Source organism: Ambystoma mexicanum, chromosome 6p, assembly GCF_040938575.1.
Source record: "Ambystoma mexicanum isolate Mex_15411 chromosome 6p, UKY_AmexF1_1, whole genome shotgun sequence".
Taxonomy (NCBI): domain Eukaryota; kingdom Metazoa; phylum Chordata; class Amphibia; order Caudata; family Ambystomatidae; genus Ambystoma; species Ambystoma mexicanum.
In genome coordinates, this window is record NC_090935.1 from 1,261,765,374 (window position 1) to 1,261,786,518 (window position 21,145).

The following is a 21,145-nucleotide window of genomic DNA, read 5'->3' on the forward strand; positions in this document are numbered from 1 at the left end:
GCAAATGAATAACGCTCACATTTTACTCTGGTTAATTTAAACAGACATTTTTATTAGCATTTCTGTTATTTACTAAGTACCAGGCTGCCTACATTACCACCCTATTCCAATGGCTGAGCTGTCCCACGATTGTACATAGCTCAACCTGTCCAAGTTGAAATGAGGAGCCTCTCACCATAGCCTTCTGGGGATCCTCCTTTGGAAGGCCCGGTGAGGAGGGTGGATTCCTTTTTTAGTTGATTACCCTCCAATCATACTTTTCGTGCTGTGACACTCCGACATATTCCATCAGCCCTTTTGGATTTGCCTCGCTGCGAGACTTATCAGTGAGTGGGTGGCTACACAGAGATGAATGGCTGCAATCTGGGGTGGTTGATGGGGGCAGGGGGCATTAGTCATAACTCCTCTTGCCCAAAGTGTATGTCCTATCACAATAGATGGTTTCAACAAACAGTCTAGAACAGGAGTCTATAAAGATGCAGCAAAGTCAGCAATCCAGTCATTTTCAGGTCTATATTTAGAAAAAGGTTTATAAAATTCAAAACAATTACATCTGAGGCTGCGATGCAACCACACTCCCTCAGCCTCAGTCAAACCCCCAGCCTAGCCCACAGATGACCTCTGCAATGATCATGCCTGAAGCATGTGCAGGTGAATTGCACTGGAAAACACCACAGCCAGTATGCGTCACGCCATTTCAGGCATGGAGGGAGCCAGAGCTACTAGGCTTGAGTACTTTTTCAGTGCACAAGGTTTAGGGTACTGATGCAAGTTAATCAGTGAGACATTCTAGTCCAGTTTTTATTGAATTGAATTGATATTTTATTTCTAACGCGCTTGTACACAAGTGTTTCAGAGCGCGACAAGGCAAGGGAGGGGAACAGGGGAGAACAAAAACAACAATCTTACTAGGCCCAGTGACACTGAGGACGCGCAAGTGCATGGGGGATGGGAAAAGTGCATGGAAGGGGGGGGAGGAATGGAAAGTGTGGAGCAAAGGAGAAACAGATAGTTAGAAAATGCTTTCGTATCATCGCATATTGATTTCTGTAACTCATCTATTAGGCCCTCTGGAAGCATCCTAATCACTGGGCTCCAGAGAGGACGAGGCTTTATAGCATAAACACCTGTGCATAATTATGAATCTAAAAGAAATATGCTTTGATGTTTTTTCACAAAATCAGAATTAAGAATCAAGTCCATATGTATTGGTAAGGGGGAAAGGCATTGCAATGCCACTCATGACACCAGCCAGGCAACTTTCGCTACTAGCCCATCCCATAACGCATTATAGAAACACTGGGGTCAATGCAATGAGAGCACGGGCCCTCAAAGCACACTTCTAAGTGGCTGACAGTTCCACTGGTACCACCCACAGTTAGCATATCTGTAGCCTGCTTTCTCAGTCGACCCCTTCACCAGCTTATTACCCTCGGCCATGTGCAAATAGAAAGGCAGGTCAGGCTGGGCAAGAGAGTCCTCAAAGGCCCACAGCAGGTGCATGAAGAGCCCCATCCGGCGATATTCTGGAAGGGTGTAGCCCATCCTTAGCTCTGCGGACTGATCCATAAGCCCAACGGCGGAGGGGTTTCCGGCAGCATCAAGTAAACAGGCGCTAGGGAGGAGGCGGAGGCAGCGTTGAATGTACCTCAGGCTCTTCTCGGTCTGGCCAAACCCCCAGCCCGCATTGACCAGCTCGGCGTAGGAAGGACTCAAACTGCTGAATTGAAAAACATGTTGCAGACCACTGTGGGCAGAAAGGGTAAGTTAGGTAGAAGGTTGAGAAAAATAATATAAATAAACTCTGGACTCAAATAAAAACCGAAATGAATTGTAATGAATGAAATCTAACGAAAAAAAATAGATTTCTTTTTAATTGGGGGCTGGAGGGTCCCCTCCCAAAACACGCCATTCCCCATGCTTGTAACCCCACCCTGGAAACCCCCCCACTCCTTTTAACCCTTTACCCCCCCTCCCCCAATACATTTATTTTTGGTTATTTTTTCGGTAACCTTTCATTCGTTATTTTCATTTCGGTAACATTAAAGGATACCGTAAATTGATGGCATTAGAGTAAATACTAGTTTACACTTGTGGGAATCACAGTCATCAGGTGTTGCTGCACAAGAAATGCATGTCTTTGCACATCGATGAGCAAAAAAGCAATGCCAGTTTCATAACAAACATTCTGGTCTCGATAATGTCTGAAATTATACAGGTGCAATGTCTGCTCATTTAGTCAATCCATCCTCTCCCATCCAGAACCAGTAAACTGGGCGCCAAAGGACAGTAAAATACACTGGCCAAAGCAGAAACCTGTAGCAACGACACTTCACTGTTCCAGGAAGCCACTGGGCACTTCCGCAATAGCCACATATAGGGCCTCATTACGAGTTTGGCGGCAGCATGATCTCCTTTACCGGGTTCCCAGAATGGGGATTTACCGGGCCATTCTGAGTTCGGAGGGCCCGGTAATTCCTCCCTCTGGGAACCCGGGCCCGGACCTTCCCCATTCCCATGTGAGACCCCATAGGGCTCAATGGGAATGGGAGAGGGAGCTAACAACGGGCCGATTACGACCGGCCCGTTGTTAGCCCCCTCTTCCCCTCGCGGGACCCGGTAAGGACGCCTGGTTTTACCAGGCGTCCTTACCGGGTCCCGCGAGGGGACCTCGTTATTTCGCTGAACGGGTTTAACGGGTCCACCTCCATTAGCGGAGCCCGTTAACCCGTCGCGAAGGTCGTAATGAGGCCCATAGAGTATTGGGTAACCAAAAAAGGGCATCTGTTAGGGAGTCTTACTGGATTATACAGATTTATGTGGCAGGGTTGTCAGCGGAAAACCTGGGTTAGATGCCCTACCAGGGCAAAGGCCAGAGCCAATCCTGCCCCAGTGGTGGGGTGAGGGAGTTGGGAGGGCCCAGTCCCTGAACTCCCTGAATGGGCCTTGAATGATAACATTGATACCACCGTCTGTCACCCAATCTTTTACAAGCCCATTGTTGCCTCTACTTCCCTTTTATTTGTTGTAGAACTGCAAGATGCAGAATGCCATGCACTGGTGAGAGAACAGAACGGTAAAGGAAAATCACCAGCAATGCAAAAGCCCATGAGCAAAGAATACCACTAACCACAATAGACAAAAGAGAATGCTGAAGGAACAACAAGCTGAATGCATTGCGAAGACCAGCTAACCAAGCGGGGACGAGGCTTCGAGGGGTTTAGGATAGATTTCCCTGTGTTGACCCACCACAGGAGATAGGTGCAGGATTAGATCGGCCCTTAAAGTCCATGGAAGGGGGAGGGAATGAAGCAAACAGGAAATCACAGGTATAGAATTACCTCCCAGACAGAAAAGAGTGACACGTGTTTAGGGGTGGTCAAGAGGTATCGAGGTGGACTGAGAGATGAGGAGATTGGAAGGTGTTGCTGAGGCGGTGTTGGATGCGAGCGCACGTAAGGTGTGAAAGTGGCAGCAAACTAGAAGAGGGAGGCTGTGAGAGTGTCTGAGGAAGGAAGTGGCAGGAGAGAGGGGTGTGAGAGATAGGAGAATATGAAAGAGGGTGAATGTAAAGAAGGGCAGGTGAGAGTGGTTGGAGTAGGGAGACAAACAAAAGGGGGTGCAAGAGAGCAAAACAGTGCGAGCAAAAGAGCAAGCAAGCGAAAGAGCGCGAGAGAGAGAAGAGTGTGAAAATTGGATGGACAGAAGAGGAGAGAGGGGGAAGTTGGAGGCGAGAGAAAATAGCAGTGAGTAAGAGGTAGAGGGGGATACAAAGACAGGAACTAGGAAGATGAGGTAGGGAGCGAGCGAAGGAGGGAATAGAAGGAAGAGCAATGAGCCATGAGATCAGGGAGAGGAGTGAAAGAGGGGGAGATAAACAGTATCTGATAAATCCTGAAACATACGGTTAATCCTGGGAGAACTATAGACCATTAGGGAGTCCAGGAGCGAGCTACCTGCAACATGACAAAATCATTAGATGAGATTTTCACTACCCGTCAAAAACCCTTGCACCCTCCTTTGGATTTGGGAGTTTGTTGTATTCATCATGACATCTGTCAAAAGAAATGTGCCATTCATGACAACTGCCAAATTAAAGTACATGCTGTGTAGAAGCCTCTTTTGCGAGTGTATGAAATTGGCAGTGAGGGAACCAGCGTGCTTTACCGGGGTGTGCAGCCACATCCCTCTGATCTAAAGACATTTTGGGCAAACCACTTCAACAGTCTCCATCTTTGGAAAAATCCAAGATGTTACGCTTAAGAGTTTCTGCAATAAACTGCAGATGAACGGTGAACTTGAGTCTCTTTGCCCCTGGAAGTTATGATAGTAGCCATGTGCTACTCTGTCTGAAAACCATGCCTGGATGGTGACTACAGAGACCATAATACTATGTGGCAAACACTGTGACTGCCTTAACTGACAAGGTAAGAAGAAAGAACATTGAATTGTATGTGCTATAATCACGAGGAACTAATTCAGGATGGTCACATGGCTGAGAGAACACACAGATACTGACATCATAATGACACTAAAGGGTTTTATTAAGCACCATTAGCACACGGGTGGGGGAGACAGCCAATCTGCTGGCTAGGAACTCGGGCTTGAACCACCAGTACAAGCACGCATTCCACGCCACCTGACCTGCCTCCTGCTCCTTGCCTCCGGCTGGCACCATGGAAAGGGAACAGGGGCTTCGTACAGAGCCCCGCCTTCCCTTTCCATGGCAGCCATCTTGGAAAATGATTTTCCTTCCTACAACAGGACGCCGCGCATGTCCCATTGTAGCAAGGAAAAACCCTTTTATTAAGCACCCTGTGTTACCTCTTTGGCAACCCGGAGTGCTAATGGCCTTTATCCCGCATTCCAGCCCCTGGAACGGAGAACGGCCCAGATCCTTCGTTATCAGCCCACAGCGTTCCATCCCGTGGAACAGGTGATGAACGCCACAGAAAAACATAAAACTATTGTATTATAATCAGTTCAAGATGGATGTAATAAAGGTTCATGGGAAACTTTGTGCTTTAACTGAATAGCGTGCCACTGCCCACCTTCAAAGAAAATCTTGTGTGCGTTTCTGAAGTGGTAGGATATTAGATTGCCCTGTGACTGTGCCCCAGTTCACTTCTCAAATGTGCAAACTAAACGGCACAGAGCACGGGAACATGCTGGGGAGCTTGCCACTGGCACGGGGTTGAAATAACCTGAAACGCATAAACGGCACAGAGCACGGGAACATGCTGGGGATCTTGCCACTGGCACGGGGTTGAAATAACCTGAAACGCATAAACGGCACAGAGCACGGGAACATGCTGGGGATCTTGCCACTGGCACGGGGTTGAAATAACCTGAAACGCATAAACGGCACAGAGCACGGGAACATGCTGGGGATCTTGCCACTGGCACGGGGTTGAAATAACCTGAAACGCATAAACGGCACAGAGCACGGGAACATGCTGGGGAGCTTGGGAACATGCTGGGGAGCTTGCCACTGGCACAGGGTTGAAATAACCTGAAACGCATAAACGGCACAGAGCACGGGAACATGCTGGGGATCTTGCCACTGGCACGGGGTTGAAATAACCTGAAACGCATAAACGGCACAGAGCACGGGAACATGCTGGGGATCTTGCCACTGGCACGGGGTTGAAATAACCTGAAACGCATAAACGGCATAGAGCACGGGAACATGCTGGGGAGCTTGCCACTGGCACAGGGTTGAAATAACCTGAAACGCATTTGCCCAAAGAGATTGCTTTGGTGTGCTGCATCCTTAAACTCACTTAAAAATGCACTGCATGATGTGCGTCAAAGCTCCTTTTGTGTGTATGAAATTGGCAGTGCAGGAGCAGGTTCAACGCTCTGAAGGAAAGTTGTTCTCTAGGGAGTGCAGGCAGCTGCTTCCCTGTGTTTCAACATGAACAGATTTCTGCGTGGTGGGGGCCAGTATCCTGTTTTTTTTGCGTTCTCATTCTCCATTTCTGAAACCCAGAGCATGGCCTGTCAAACGAGAGAGCGTTGGGTCGCTTAGCTGGATGGCACATCTGAAGTGGGCCAAAAGGTGTACGTCCTTAAAACTTTTAACTATGGGAGGATAACTCAGGGCAACGTGCTGCCTTGGAAGCAAGACGAGGTGGAGCAACACAGGTTCGATCCGCGGGGTCTTAAGCGTGTTATAAACAAGCTATCATATCCTTCAGAAGAGACTACAGAGACAGATGTAAGGGGGCAGAGTGGAATGCAGCTGTATACTGCTAGTTTGCATAATTATGGAGAATTTACAGCATGTGCAGCCATCACCCATACAATGTTAATCCTTGTTTTGTTTGGCATTTCTTTCCTCACCACAGATGTGTGTTCCTTTATCTATTCTTCAGCACAGCTGCCTTGCGCTTTGTCTTGCATCCAAGATCACCTGCTCATCTTTTGCACGTATGTAGTTGGGTGGAGGATATCGCGTCCAACAGAAACACTGTACAACATTGCATGCAAAGACAGTAGAGCACGCCCACTCAACCTCCCACCCACTGCAAAACATATATATTGGACCCTTGTAATTCGGTCAATCATGCATTCGAACAATTGCGTTCGAACAATTTGGGTAATACTGAAGCAAAGAAATACTTCCATGATAAAGAGTCCAATGTCTTTGCCATCCAAGAGTGCTGAAGCAGCTTCACCTTTTGGGACAATCTGGGCAAGGATGCAAATTCAGTGCAGTCAGCCTACCAGTCAAACTCCTTAGAGAAATCAGACTTCAAGCTGTCACCAGTCAGAGTCTTGGACATGGGTAAAGATTGACTCGCACCCAAGCTCCACAATAGTTACGTGAATATTAGGCACCTCTACCACCTCCATGCTGATGCTCTATAAAGCATCTCCCTTAAATAACCTCCAATATCATCACCACAGGAGGCAGGCATGCATGTCACATAGGTTTGCGTAGTACTGCTGCAAAATAACGCCTATATTTTCAATAAATGTCTGCAAGACACTGCACGAGTCTCGCAATGCTGGGATTGTCATGCTTCCCCATTCACCCCTAATCAAACAGGCTAAGGCAGGACCAGGGTGCTCTCCCTGGCCAGATTTACTGGCTTGAACAGGTGCCTTCAAAAATGTCTGCAGTGGATTGGAACGGAACGAATATATTTTTAAGATGATGTAACAAGGCTTTGGTCTTTGGCCAGTGTGTACTCAGCATCTCAGAGATTAAGAGTATAAAACTCCTGACTAATGGATTTCAAGATGCACCCCTAAGCACCCAGGCAGTTCTCACTATTGTTAACCTTAAATAAGGGTGGGCACCATTGGAACAGATCCCATATTAGTCTTGAATAATGTAGGCAATTTAAAACCACAAGGGTGGATGCAGGGATTGCCTCCACTCGGCACATGAGATAGTTTAAGAGGGGAGTGATCAGAGAGAGGTCCTTTGTAGTATAATGCAACCTGCTGCATTAAGTAGAATAGCTGGAGAAACCAGTACCAAAATTGATCATACCGTGCATGTCCTCACAAGCCTTCGGATGCATTTTACACCAAATCAAAATTTAAAAACCTACATCTGTGAATCTCCGGCAACGCATGCACTGTAAACCTCAAGACTAGCATTAAAATCTCCTGCCCAGATAGGAGTACCTATGTATTTCTGACACCTATCGGAGAGATGAAAAGATGAAAAATAAAAGCTGCAGGTCATCAATTGTAAGGGTGTGCACATTAATGTATAAAAAAATATATTCATTCAAGTTTAGGGGTCTTCCCCCATGCTAATGAGAACATATGTTCAACCAAATAGGTCGATTGGGTATAATTCTTATGAGGGTAATGCTCCAACTGAGGTAAGGATGCAACTCAGTTTGAGTGGGAATGGTCTTGGGTGTCTAGATTTTCACAGCATAGGCGGGGAGAAGCTGGAGGCAATGACTCCAGGAATTTGTGTGCCTCCTCTGGATTCACAAAGTTTCCCAAGAAACATAGCTTATTTCAGACCTCTGTCCTGTAGATTTTGCTTGACTGCTTGATTGCAAGAACATATTGGCGAGCCTTATGGTTACAAGTTGAATTAGGGTAAATGGCAAGCTTTGCTCATGATATCGTAATTTGCCCAACTTCCAGGCTCTACGAAAGATCACATCCAAGTCTCTGTAGTTGAGAAGATATACAATTATCGGGCAAGGAGAATGGCCCAGGCTCGATGAAGGTCAAAGAGATCTATGTGCCCTTTAACCCTGTTAGTGAGATAAGAGAGGGGTCCTGCAGTACATCCATGTGGAAGGATTCCATAAAGGACTCCATATTTCGGGACTGGTTTAATACCGGGAGGCCAAGGACTTGCGTGGTTATGAGCCTGCACTTCCAAATACACATTTTTGGCTTGGACACCCAGCATCTTGCATTGCAACTTCATAATGGAAGTCTACCAATCCTCAAAGGTGCAAACCTGGCCTTCATTTTCCGTGATGCAACCACTTAATCAATGCTTTGTCGCAGCGCATTACCTTTAAATGCTAAACTGTCTGATTTCATATTCACAGAATCGTACCTGCATTTCCTCTGTGTGTATCGGATCAATATCCGAGGTGGGCGGTGAGTCTGAAGTGTTAGATGATAGATCATGGGACACCCCCCCACCCCACCCCCTGCTGCCTTCCTTTCTGGTTGACATGGCATTAGACGCTGCAATCTTACTATCCGCAGATGCATAAATACTCACTGCTTGGGTTTTCTTTAGATAACTTTGGTAAGTTTGATGCATGCCCCTTCTGGTCACAGAAGCAAGCAAGCACCACACCAAATGCAATAAATGAATGTCGCACAGAATGGGCCTACTCACGGAAGTTGCCAAAATCCAAGTCACTAACCAAAAACACTCCCAGAGGCCAGTCCAAACATAGTGCAAACTAGAATCAATCCACTTGAAAGACACCAGCCTCCAAAACTCCTCAGTTGGGGACATCCACTAACGACCCCAGTCAAGAACAAATGCAAGAGACAAATTTCACCCAAAATTTAAAGCAGCAAATTAGATATTGGTCTAGTGTTGTCTACACGGCTGCCTAGTTTCAGAGAAATGATGCCATCTTGGAGAACAGCCCTTTGGCGTTTTGTGCATTTGAGAACTTGGTGAGCTTAAAGTCCCCCATGACAACTAGAGGAATGCACAATAAGAGAGCCCAGTAGGAGGTTGAGGTGGATGATTAATGTGTGCAGGGAGCCGATACATTTGAACAATTGTGAGCAGTGTGGCTGGGAGTATGTGTGGGATTATGTTCAAAGGAGAGCATGAGAAATTTGGATGGAGAAGGCAGAGCAAGGGGCACTATTGACAGTTACGTTTACTCTGTCTTCTTTGTTCAGACAGTGTGTGCATAAAGAAGGAAAAGTCAATACATGGGACAGTGTCACAGGGACAATCCAGGTTTCAGTGATCGCCATAACTGGGCAACTAGTGTTGTGCAGTCATAACATCGAATTAATAAAGTCGAATTACAATAATGTCGGAAAAAAAATGTCGAAAACAAAAAAAAAATCAAATTTCTTATTTTTTTATTAATATGTGTTTTTTGGGTTCTGCGAGTAAAACAAAGGGGTAAAAAAAGGGGGGGGTTTGGGGGAACCCCGTCCCATTTTGAATATAAAACAGAATAAAAAAGAAATTTGATTTTTTTGTTTTCGACCTTTTTTTTTAGACTTTATGACTTTCGACTTTATTGATTTCGATGTAATGACTATAAACCTGTTGTGGGAGTCAAAATGGTTGGCGAGATTGGGCCTTTTGTAGTAATTGAGCATTCTAGATCCCTAGTTTAATAGATGGGAGTGGGGTAGGGATGGATGGGTAATGAGGGGTTGTCTAGGGTACTGTGATGAACCAGGAATGAGACGCGGACACAGAGGAGTCATGTTGATTGTTATAGACTTTTATTAAAATAATAAGAGGGTTGGGGCTGTCCCTGCTCTAAGAGGTATTTCCCTACCTCAACCAAAACTAAGGGTCTGCCCGATGTCAAGATGTCCAAAGCAAAATGTCCTGTGTCTGAAATCCTATTTGGGCCCTTGCATACTAAAAGTCACTCTAAGGTGCTAAGGGGAAATGTCTTTGGCTTGAAAAGCACCCAAATTTTCAAGTTCAACAAAATCTAAGATTCCAACAAAATGGCTTCCACTTAGGTGGTGTTAACGAGTCCTGGGAATGTCTCCCTACCCAGGTTTCTTTCCAGCAAAACAAAATGTTCCAAAAATGTAATAAAATTCTTTATAACTGGGGTGGTGCTCGAGAGCCCAGTCATGATGGTCAACTTTGAGTGAGCTTCCTCTCAACCCATTACAATCTGGTCAGAATCCTGAGGTAATGATGCTGTTTTGCTGCTGCAGCACAGCTTGACTGCGTGTAAACATATCAGGCACTCTCCGAGCCCTTTTGCATACCTAGAGAAGACCGCTGCTGTCTTCTGCACCGTATGACGGGTGTGTTGCAGCACGCAGACTCCCACCTTCTGCCTCAATAACCTTGCACGCAGGATGAGCTTCTGGGGGAACGGGAGTGTGAGCTGTTAGAGAGCAATGGAACTAGTGGCTCAGCCGGCGTTTGCGTGCTCGCTGATATTCAGCAGATTACCTACCACTGCAGATCTGGGAAATGGACACACTTCATTATTCAGCTGCGGCGCCTATAGAGACAGGCGTTGAGGAGGGGTGTGCTTTGCGGGCTTGCTGGAGTCTTGAGTGTCTTGGGAGGGTGCAAAGGGCTCCATCTCTGTGCTGAGCCTCGGCGGGTTGAGTGCAGTTAACAGTTCATCCTTAAATGACTAAGGGAAATAGATCTACCATTAAAACTAAGAAATTACTAAAAAGAATTGATTTTGTTGTTGGGGACTACAAGTCCCATAATCCCATAAGTACTGGTACAAGGAAGAGGGCTGAAGAGTCATGCAGTAGTAGTAGACAAGCATTCAGGCCCGATAGCCCACACCTGAGGGAAGCCAAGAGGCTTTAAAGGCCCCCTCAGGTGCAGGCAATTAGAAGGAGCTGGAACTGTGGCTGGAGTGTATGCAGTAGTAGCAGAAGAAAGAAGGCACAGTGTTGGCAACCCAGGTAGAAGTGGGAGAACCAAAGGGACACAGGGACTCTGATGCAGCAGATTTCACCTGCTTGTCCTGTGAGGGTCATGTTCCCCCAAACTCTGGTGTGCAGAGGCTTCGCAGCAGAGGGGCATGCAGGAAGGATGCATTTCCCCATGTGAACCTAATTGCAGAGATTGCGCAGCAGGAAGCGTGTCGGAGACTGTGGCGAGGAGCTGCCATGAAACCATGGGTCTCAGGAGCGAGAGGGGCTCCAAAATTGAGTGGCCAGACCGTAGACACCTTCAGCGAGAAAGGGTGTGGTCCCAAGTGAAGCCAGAAGCAGTAGAAGTTGTGTAACAATCGGAGAAAGGAACTCAGAAGCCAGCTTGTTAAACAAGGCGTTCAGATTCCTTGCGCAAGCACTGCCACAACAGTATCCAGCTAAACAATCACTTGCGTATGCATAGAAGTGATGTGAAGTAAATCATTGAGTCTTTAACAAAGGAAACTTGAAATGTAGCACTCGCGTAGGATTGAGTATTCTCCCCTTCACTCGCATGAGAAACAAATGCTACGAAAAGCAATTATTAAACTTTTAATCTTGTAAAACACATGAAGAAGTGGTTGTGTGTGCCCAATTACGATTCTAGGAGGAAGAGTGACCTCTGAATGAAGTCAACAATTACTAAAAAAGACTGTCAAGTGTTTAAACATTGTTATCCCAAAGTCAGAGAACAATCTAAACAGTACTGTGAGCCACATGGCATGTCAGCATTGCCTAAGAAATAGGTGTGCACGCATTACCTGAAGTCAACAGAGTGGCAACAAATCCTCTGGGTAATCATCCTGGCTAACAGTTGGCAGAGGGATAAAAGCAAGGTGGGAAGGGAAACCCTGCTACTTATAAATATTCTTTAAAGTTGATACTACAACATTGACAAAGACGGTAGGAGAAGGAGAGAGGTTTGTTCCAAAGGCAATTCTAGGTTGTTGTTGTAGCAGGTAGAAAAGAAAGGCAGAGTCTGACCCTCTGTTTAGAGGAAGAGTGCTCAGTATAATTGAAGGTGTTGAAGTACCCTAAAGTGAATCTTGTCAGAACCAAATCACAAAGCATTGAAACTGTGGTGGTGTCACTAAGTATTGAAAGCATGGTGGTGTATCTGGTTGTCAGTAGATGCGAGACCTCGGCAGAACAAATGAAGGTAGAAAACTATGAGGCAAGGGAAGTCCTCATGGTAAACTCATGTAGAAGTTGAAGATGTTGAAGTAGGAGTCCTGTGAAGACATCCTGACAAATATATCTACTGTGACTCCTAATCTTGTAAAGAGAGACATATTAAGTGTTAAGTAAGAACAGTGTTTTATTAACATCTATAGAATTTGTATTTCTTTAAACTGTGGAAATTCCTCTTGGATAACTGGAAATGGTGGCAAAGCGTTACGGCTAAGAAAAACATTGATGCTAATTTGAGTAAGTGGAAAGTCCATATTTCACCAAGAACAACTTTGGTTAACAAAACTTCACTCTGACATTAAAACATCAAGGACTGAATTGAGACTGTATTACATACAGGGATTTCCATGTTTCTTTTTGTTGAACATTGGAGATAAATTTACCTTGAATCCTGGGTAAGGGAAGCTCACCCAGGATACTAAGAGGTTCTCAAGAAACTGCAAATATCATTGTTGATGTTATTTGAATTGCCATATGTTTTCTTTGTGTATTTGATGTTTAAATGTGAGGGTCAGAAATCTTGTGTTGGAGTGTTTCCCTTTAGTTTTGATAGGCAGGGAAAATCTCAAAGTAGGGATAGTGAGGCGCTTAATAATTATAATTTAATAAAATGACATATTTTGATCAATCATCCAAAAGTTGTCCGCCTCACATTGCTGACCCCTCACAGGTGCCCAAGTCCTTTTTCATGGAGGTGAAATCTATGGTTTTGGGTTTTATACAAATACGCTGGAATAAGCAGACGGCTCCGCTAGAGAGAGGAGGGCTTGAGCTGCTGGATTTTGAATCCTATGATATTGTGTTACAGGCATCGTTTTGGTCCTACTGGTTTGCCCCAATCCCGGATAGATCACATGTTCTGATTGAAAGGACCCTCACATCACCAGCACTGCTGAGAGCGGTGATATTGATTTCTCTGCGTTGTATAAGCAGTGCCAGTGATAGGGTGGAGATCACGTGTAAGGCCTGGAGGTGAATAGAACAAAAGTTATGGCTGGATGTGCTGTTGTCCTCCTTCCTGCCTGTCGTCCACATCCCTGGGATCCTGCTATTGAGTGAAAAGGTTTACACTCATTGTATATCCAAGTTGGGTATCTCCTGTTGGCAAACCCTCTTTCCCCTGGGACAATTTCTCTCGCTTGAGGAGTCTAAATGCCTGGGTGGCACTTCTGCACTTGATGTGTTTGTGTACTTTAGGTTTCGGAACACGCTGAAGGATTGGTTTCCCCTCTTTGCCGCAGGCGCCCCCTGTTGCGCCCCTTCTTCATGCATTGGTTAATGCGGAGAACAGAGGGAAATTGTTTTTTTGTCTATACGTACAAATAAATAACACAGTGGGTTGGCTGTACGATTCTTGTGAGAAATGGGAAGGCTCCATGGGTGCCCCTATTCCGGATGTTGTGTGGCGATACTGTTGTGCCCAGACTAAAAGAGTGGCTCTCAGTAGTATATTTAAACTAATACAGTTCAAATTCCTGCACCAGTTTTATTTCACCCCTGTTGATTTGCATAGATTCTTGCCAGAGACATCTGAGGCATGCCTGCACTGTGGGTTCTCCCTGGCTACATTTATACACCTATCATGGCATTTCCCCCAAGTTTATAGTTTTTAGTCTCAAGTCTTTGGCACCATCAGCGTCTTGAGCCTTCTCCTCTGGTCGCTCTGTTGGGTTACCCAAGGGAGGTGGTGGGACATGTTAGACTGCTCATGAGAAGAGGAAGGTGGCCATGGTATGGGGTAGAGGTCGACCTTCATGGCATGATCTCTAGAAGACCGATATTTTGTATTGTCATGATGTGGAGGCTTGGTTTACTCTCCTGCCAGGGTTTTTTTCATCTGATTACTTTACACAATTCCAAAACTTGCTTTTCTCTCGCATTCATCTATAAACCCTTTTCAGCTAATATTGGATTTCATATTCCTTCTTATTTGCTCCAAACACTTTTGTCTTTCTTTGACAGCATTGCTGAAGCGCCCCCATGTCCCATTCTCTCTCTCTCTCTCTCTCTAGGACTCACCGGTTTCTTGTGGCATCTTTCGGTTTCCTCACGCTAGATGGAAGGCAGCACTTGGATGTCCCGCCTCCACCTCGCTGGCGCCCTGGCTTCAAGAAACAGCATCCACGTCCTTTGCGGCTCCCGCTTTCCTCTGGGCACTCGCAGGGTGCTCCAGTGGTGGTGAGGCTGTTTCCAAGTTCCTGTGGCCGCTAGGTTTCTTCTTCCTTCCCTCTCGCGTTAGCTGCATGGTGAACTAGCCTCTGTAGTACTCCATCTCCTGCCTTCGTCTCAAGCCTGCCGGCTCGATGGTCATCTTGCCATCTTCACAATCCCTCGGTCAACACAGAGAGGGCTCAGCTTTCCCAGGTAGCATTCTCCCACTTCATGCTGGGTAAAACTTTTAAATGTCCCAGTACCTATCATACGCTCACAACCACTAGAGCGTATCTGGTGGTTCTGGTCCCATGTGATCTGCATTACTCCATTCAACCTCCCCATTCCATTACCTCCAGATGTATGGCAGTTGTAGGCAGCACTTGGAGTTTCATGTGTAGAGCATTGGAAGGTGTTACCGGTAGCTCCAGTGGATGGTAGAAGTGAATGATAAATATAATCATTTGTTTATTTTTATATAGCGCCTTAATCTAGACCTATTTACACACATAACATTAAGACATGGGAAAGGGGAGGGGTATCCCTAAAAGGGAAAGGGGGATGCAGGTCTCATTTGATGATGTATCATCCTTCTGAGGGTTACCTCCCCCATGTGATCCTCCCTCAAATAGCCGCCCCCAGGGTCAGGGTCAAGTAACGGAAAGATGTTTCCCCCGGGGAAGGAGTGATGATATCATCAAATTCATCACAGTACCTTTTTTGAAATGTGCATAGGATGGGGATGTAAAAAGAACAGAGGGGGTAACGTTGTGCAAAGAGTGGGAGAAATGGATTGAGAAGATGAGCCGAAAAGATGTAAGAGTGGAAGAGAGTGGAGAAGCATGGTGGGTGGGGAGGCAGGTAAAAGGGAATTGTTTTTGGGAGTGAGATGAGTGAAGGTGGGCCACCCCTGGGGACTATCTGGGCCTACCCAGGCCAAACAGATGTCGCTGTTAACATTCAACAACTTTTCGCGGTTGCTCAGACATAGGACACCTAAGAGTGTTCTACAAAAAAAAGAGGACAAGGCCCCTTGATATGCAAGTGCCAATGCTGGTCAGGAGGGACGCCCTGTCTTAGTACGGCTATTGCCAGAAGGTGGAGAGATGAGAAAGCCAGGTGCACTGCGGAGGACGGAATAGGTGATTCAGAGTCAGTTGATATGGTTCCACAAACTGGCTCAAATGTTCCTCTTAAGCTGTGGAAACCATATACACTTTATAACCTGTGGTCCTGTACAGAGGTCACACCTGACAGACAGGGGTTATAGTGCAAAGACTATCATTTGAAAGAAGTAGCTAAACAAGGTTTACAGATTTTCACAAAGGAGACAAATAGAGAAATTGGCAATTATTTTTGTATTGACTCAAAGAACTTACATTTCAAGTATGCCTGACATTGAACTCTAGAGGAAGTCTAGAATTTGCTAATCAACCAAGCTTTTGATCAGTGCATACAATATGTTTCTTTTGCAGAACATGAGCTGAGTCAGAGCTATTTTCCAACCTCAAACATGTTTGCTCAACAATCAGAATTCTACACAATGTTATCTGCCCATCCAAATTCTGTGAGAATATGTCAAACAATTTTGGAATGCTAAGCAAAAAAAATTCTGAAAACATTTGGCCAGTGAATGTCCCCTCAAAAGCACCATCTCAGAGAACAAGGTAATTCAACATGAATGATTTATCAGTGCTTAATTAGTTGGATAACCAATAAGAATATTGTGAAATGATGGAGATGGTCTGATCAAGTGGTGAGGTAGATTAAGTTGACAGTAAGGGCCATCTTCCATCAAAGTGAGGTTAAATTTGCATGGAGCAGCAAGAATAAAGTAGGGTATTACCAAGAAGACCTTTAAACGACGGCTGCTCAAATACATATTTTTCACATTGTACTGTTGAATGAGATGCTCGCCTTGTTGAAAACAAATTGCAAATTTCTTTCTCACTGTGAGTACTTTTCCCTGGTATACTTTGAACTCTTGCTCATAATATTTTTTTACCTTACTTATTTTAAATGGGCATACTTTTACCATGTCCTGATTTGACGGAAAAACCAAATCTGCTATGAATTGAATAAAAAATAATATTGAGGGGGCGCTGTTGTGCGGTCCATCAAGATGGCAGCAGCCTGAGAAGCTCCTGACGATGGCACATAAATCCGTCTAGAACCCTCCTTCCGGACCATCGGACCTGCCCTAAAAAACATGGGCCCCACACGGCAAAGTGTTGCGGTACCCCTCGGTGCAATGCTGAAGAAAATCGCAGCATCTAAACTGAGGAAACTTCACTGTGAACCGAGATGCCCAGCCGGCGCCCGTGGATGTGGGGGAGGAGCAGCACGCCAACACAACGCGGTCACTGATGATACAGCTGCTGTAAACTCAAAGCCTGCGGCAGACATCGGCCGTGAGTGTGATGCAGTGACCAGCTCCCTGGGAAGTGCCGTGACCCGCATCGGCTGCAGAGGTGGAGCGGATACAGCCAGAACCAACATTGCGCTGCCTATTGCCCGGAGGGGCGGGGGGGGCCTGGGCTGCGCCAGAAGCATCTTGGCTGGGCCGTCTGGACACACACCCTTGGGGCACCTGTCCTTCTGAAGCACTGGATCCACCGTCCTCCCATCCGGCAGGCGCGCGACCCGTGCGGTCTGGCTCGTACACCAGGAATAGTTGGGGAAACCCCCTTCCATTAGTTCCAGCCTACACTGACCGCCGTGGGTGAATGCACCGGGGGAGGCCAGTAGTGCCGATTGACCTGCCAAGGAGAACCAACATGGCGCTGCCAATAGCCCGGAGGGGCCCTGGGCCGCGCGGGAAGCATCGCGACTGAACCGCCTGGACACACCCCCTTGAGGCGCCCGTCCTTCTGGAGCACCGGGTCCACAGTCCTCCCATCCAGCAGGAGTACGACTTGTGCGGTCTGGCCCGCACACCAGGAATAGACGGGGGAAACCCCCCTCCATTGGGTTCCAGCATACGCTGACTGTCACGGCTACACGCATCGGGGGAGGCCAGAAGTGCAGATTGGCCTGCCAAAGAGGTACGTGAGCCAGGGCAACCCCCAAATGTAGGGAAGGCGAGCAACCCCCCCCCTGCAACTTCCTAGGGGTCCTCCCCAAGGGGATCCCCACCAAAGCGAAGCAACCCTAAATCAGCCTGCCACACCACGAGGACCCACCCACCCCCAGCAGGGCCCAAGTCTAATACCAACACAGAGTAAAAAAGTGCAACACTGCCCGAGACACTGCAGGGGAATCCCCCATCCATAACGCTACTCGCTTAGGGGAGCCAGCGGGTGCACGCGGCCCGATACCCAGGTGCAGGCGACCCACCAGTCATCCTCTGCGGGACGTCAACGTGCCATGCTGCCCTGCAATAAAAAAAAGTGCCACTCCAAACCGGGGTTGGACAATAAATGACACATTCAATCCGTTCTTGCATAATGCTGTGAAGGGAACCACACTGGCTCCACCAGTCCCTACACTCTTTGATATTATATATGATATGATATGGCATTTATAACGCGTCTATAAACACGTGTTTCAAGGCACAACGAGGAGAGGGAACAGAGGGAAGACAGACAACGATCCTACTAGGCCAGGTGTCATTCAGATCGCGCAAGTGTATGGGAAGGGGGAAAGTGCGCGGGTGAAGGGGGAAGGGGACAGTGCAGTACATGGGATAATAGAATATATAACAATACTAAAGTACGGCCAGCAGGTGGCAAGTGCAAGGGTAAAGGGTAAGTGCAGGTATCAGGTGTCAAGGGCTGGTAGTGGGACTGTAAGAATACAGAAAACAGTCCCCAATTGCGGGGGTTGCCAGGAGGGCAGTGCAGGTGTGTGACTGGCGGAGGAAGGGACCTGGGCCCGAGATCAGAGGGTGGCCAGGTAACCAGTGCAGTTTCAGTTTCGGCCAGGAAATCAGCAGGGGATAGCAGGAGAGAGCAGGAGAAAAGCAGAAGCAAAGAGAACGTTTTTGAGGTGCTTCCGGAACCGGAGATGGTTCTCCTCAAGTTTCAGGGGGCAAGGAGGCTGTTCCAGAGGGAGGCCAGAGTCGAAGAAAGATCTACCACCAACTCGTTGCTTGGATAAGCGACTGACCCTGAGGGAGTTGGATGAGCGAAGAGCTCAAGAAAGGAAGATTTAGGAAGAGAGAGTTGAAGGTATTGAGGCCAAAGCCCCAGAAGGGCTTGTGGACAATGCAGGCGGTTTTGAACTTAATCTTCGCAGCCACTGGGAGCTAGTTCAGAAATTTCAGTCCTGTTGATCTACGAACCCTAGGCTTGAGGCCAAGGGCAAGTCTTGCAGTCCTGTCCTGGATGAGTTGCAGAGGGCGGAGAGTAGAAGCAGGCAGGCACTAGTCCATCCTAGAGAGAACCATAGCTCTGAAGACAGTGAGCTTCTGGGGAAAGGAGAGGAAAGGAAGAATACCTTTGAGGAGGTGCAGCTGATAGTCTGACTTCTTAGGGACATCGGAGATGCGAGAAGAGAAGGAGAGTGTGGAGTCGAAGATGACCCTGAGGTTTTTAGGCTTGCAGGTGAGAGCAGGAAGAGAGCCAAGAGAGGCCGGCCAGAGAGCTGCAGGGAAGGAGGGAGTGGGTGTGCCGATGAGTAGAATCTCTGTCTTACTGGCATTAAGGCAGAGGTCACTGGTGGCACACCACTCCTGGATGGCAGACAGACAGTCAGAGATGAGGGAAGGAGAGGAGGAGGCTGAGGGTAGCCTGAAGATGAGCTGGGTATCATCTGCATAGCACTAAAAGTCAGAGTGAAAACCAATTGAAGGTTACTGTGTTAAAGTGGGTTTGAGCCCAGCAGACGGCAACCGCGGTGAACAGAAAATCACCTGAGAATTTGTACATGTGAAATCAATTTGAAAAAGGAACTTTGATGTTGGTCGTGTTGCATCAGGCCTTCTGAAATAAGAGACTTGGAATGGCAAAGAGACTGACACTGAAGGCCCTGATGTTATGTTATGTTATTTTGCATTTATATAGCACCTTATGTACCATTGGTATGATCTCAATGCACTGGTAGGTTGAACGCCCTCGGGAACTGAAGTTCAAGTCAGGAGAGAGAGAGAGAGCGAGAGCCATAAGGTGCGTGTGAGCACTAGATGTGTGTGCAGCGGTGTTGCATTCCTATGATAGCTGCTTCTTAGCGGTAGGTGTGGTGGTTGAGAGATCAAGAGTATGTGTTCGTTCTGGCAGGTTGTTATCCATACCGATTCTGGCTGTGTTAGGCCTGAGGAGAACGCCTAGACTGGAGGTGTGAAACCAGCTGTGTTTAGATAGGATGATGGGGAGTATGAGGCAAGTGATGAAATGAGAACAGCTATACCGAATGGTGTCATAGTATAGTATCGCTGTGTTCTAGTTGAGTGGTGGTGTAAAGGAGAGAGTAAGCGTGGAGATGTGATAAAGTGGTTTATAGCTTGAGATCGAGCACACTCCAGTAGTTCCATGCACTCCCGCCATTCTATGTACTTCGGTTGTTCTATACACTACAGATCGTTCCATGCTCTTGAATCATGTCCACTGCATGCTTTCCATCTGTTCCGTGCATTCCATCCGTTGTATGTACCCGCTCAGTTCTAAACTAACAATCTGTTCGATCAGTTCTATATATTCCCTCTAAATCAGAGCACTTTGTCCGATCTATACATGTTCTCTCTTCATCATCCGGTCTGCTCATTTCCACGTTATCTGTTCTCTATGCATCATCCATCTCCCTGATCCGTTTCGTATACCCAGTTTCGTCTGTTCATTCGTCATCCGTTCATCCACATATGTCATCCAGTCATTGACCCACTTCATCCGTTCCACCCTCTTTACCCGTTTCATCTACACACTTCTTCCGTTCGACCCACTTCACTCGTTCCACCCACTTCACCGGTTCCACCAACTTCACCGGTTCGACCCATTTCACCCTTTCCCATCTACATACTTCATCCGTTCATCCACCTATTTTATCCATTCTACTCACTACACCAGTTTCGTCCTCACAATTCTTTCATTTCATCCACTTCACCCGTTCCAGCCTTTCCCCCAGTTCGACCACTTCAACGGTTCCAGCCTTTCCCCCAGTTCGACCCACTCCACCCGTTCCATCCACATACTACACCCATGTTCCATTGACATACTTCACCCGTTCCATCCACAAGTTTCACCCGTCCCATCCACAAGTTTCACCAGTTCCATCCACAAGTTTCACCAGTTCCAACCATCCATTTCACCTGTCCTTCCACATCCTTCACCTGTTCTATCCATCAATTTCATCAGTTCCATCCATCCACATACTTCACCCGTTCCAACCACATATTTCTCCCATTCCATCCACATACCTCTCCCCGTTCCATCCACATACCTCTCCCCGTTCCATCCGCACACTTCACCCGTTTCATCCGCATACTTCATCCGTTCATCCACCTACTTTATCCATTCTACTCACTACACCTGTTTCGTCCACACAATTCTTTCATTTCATCCACTTCAACCGTTCCACCCACTCCACCCGTTCCACCCACATACTTTACCCGTTCCATCTGCATACTTCACCCGTTCCATCCGCATACTTCACCCATTCCATCCGCATACTTCACCTGTTTCGACCATCCATTTCCCTTCATTCATCCACATATTTCACCCGTCTGTCCTTCCACATACTTCACCTGTTCCATCCATCA

The 21,145-nt window shown here is 46.9% G+C and overlaps 1 protein-coding gene across 5 annotated transcripts in view; it reads right to left on the reverse strand.

Annotated features, from left to right (window-relative positions):
* Positions 1–798: 798 nt before the first annotated feature.
* The window catches only part of LOC138510347 (glycine N-phenylacetyltransferase-like), a 264,370-nt gene continuing 244,023 nt past the window's right edge, over positions 799–21,145 (reverse strand). For all 5 annotated transcript variants that reach the window (XM_069625923.1, XM_069625920.1, XM_069625924.1 and 2 more), the window contains one exon: positions 799–1,747. In XM_069625923.1, the coding sequence (XP_069482024.1) occupies positions 1,330–1,747 (418 nt within the window). In that variant the 3' untranslated portion in view covers positions 799–1,329. The remainder of the gene's footprint in view (positions 1,748–21,145) is intronic.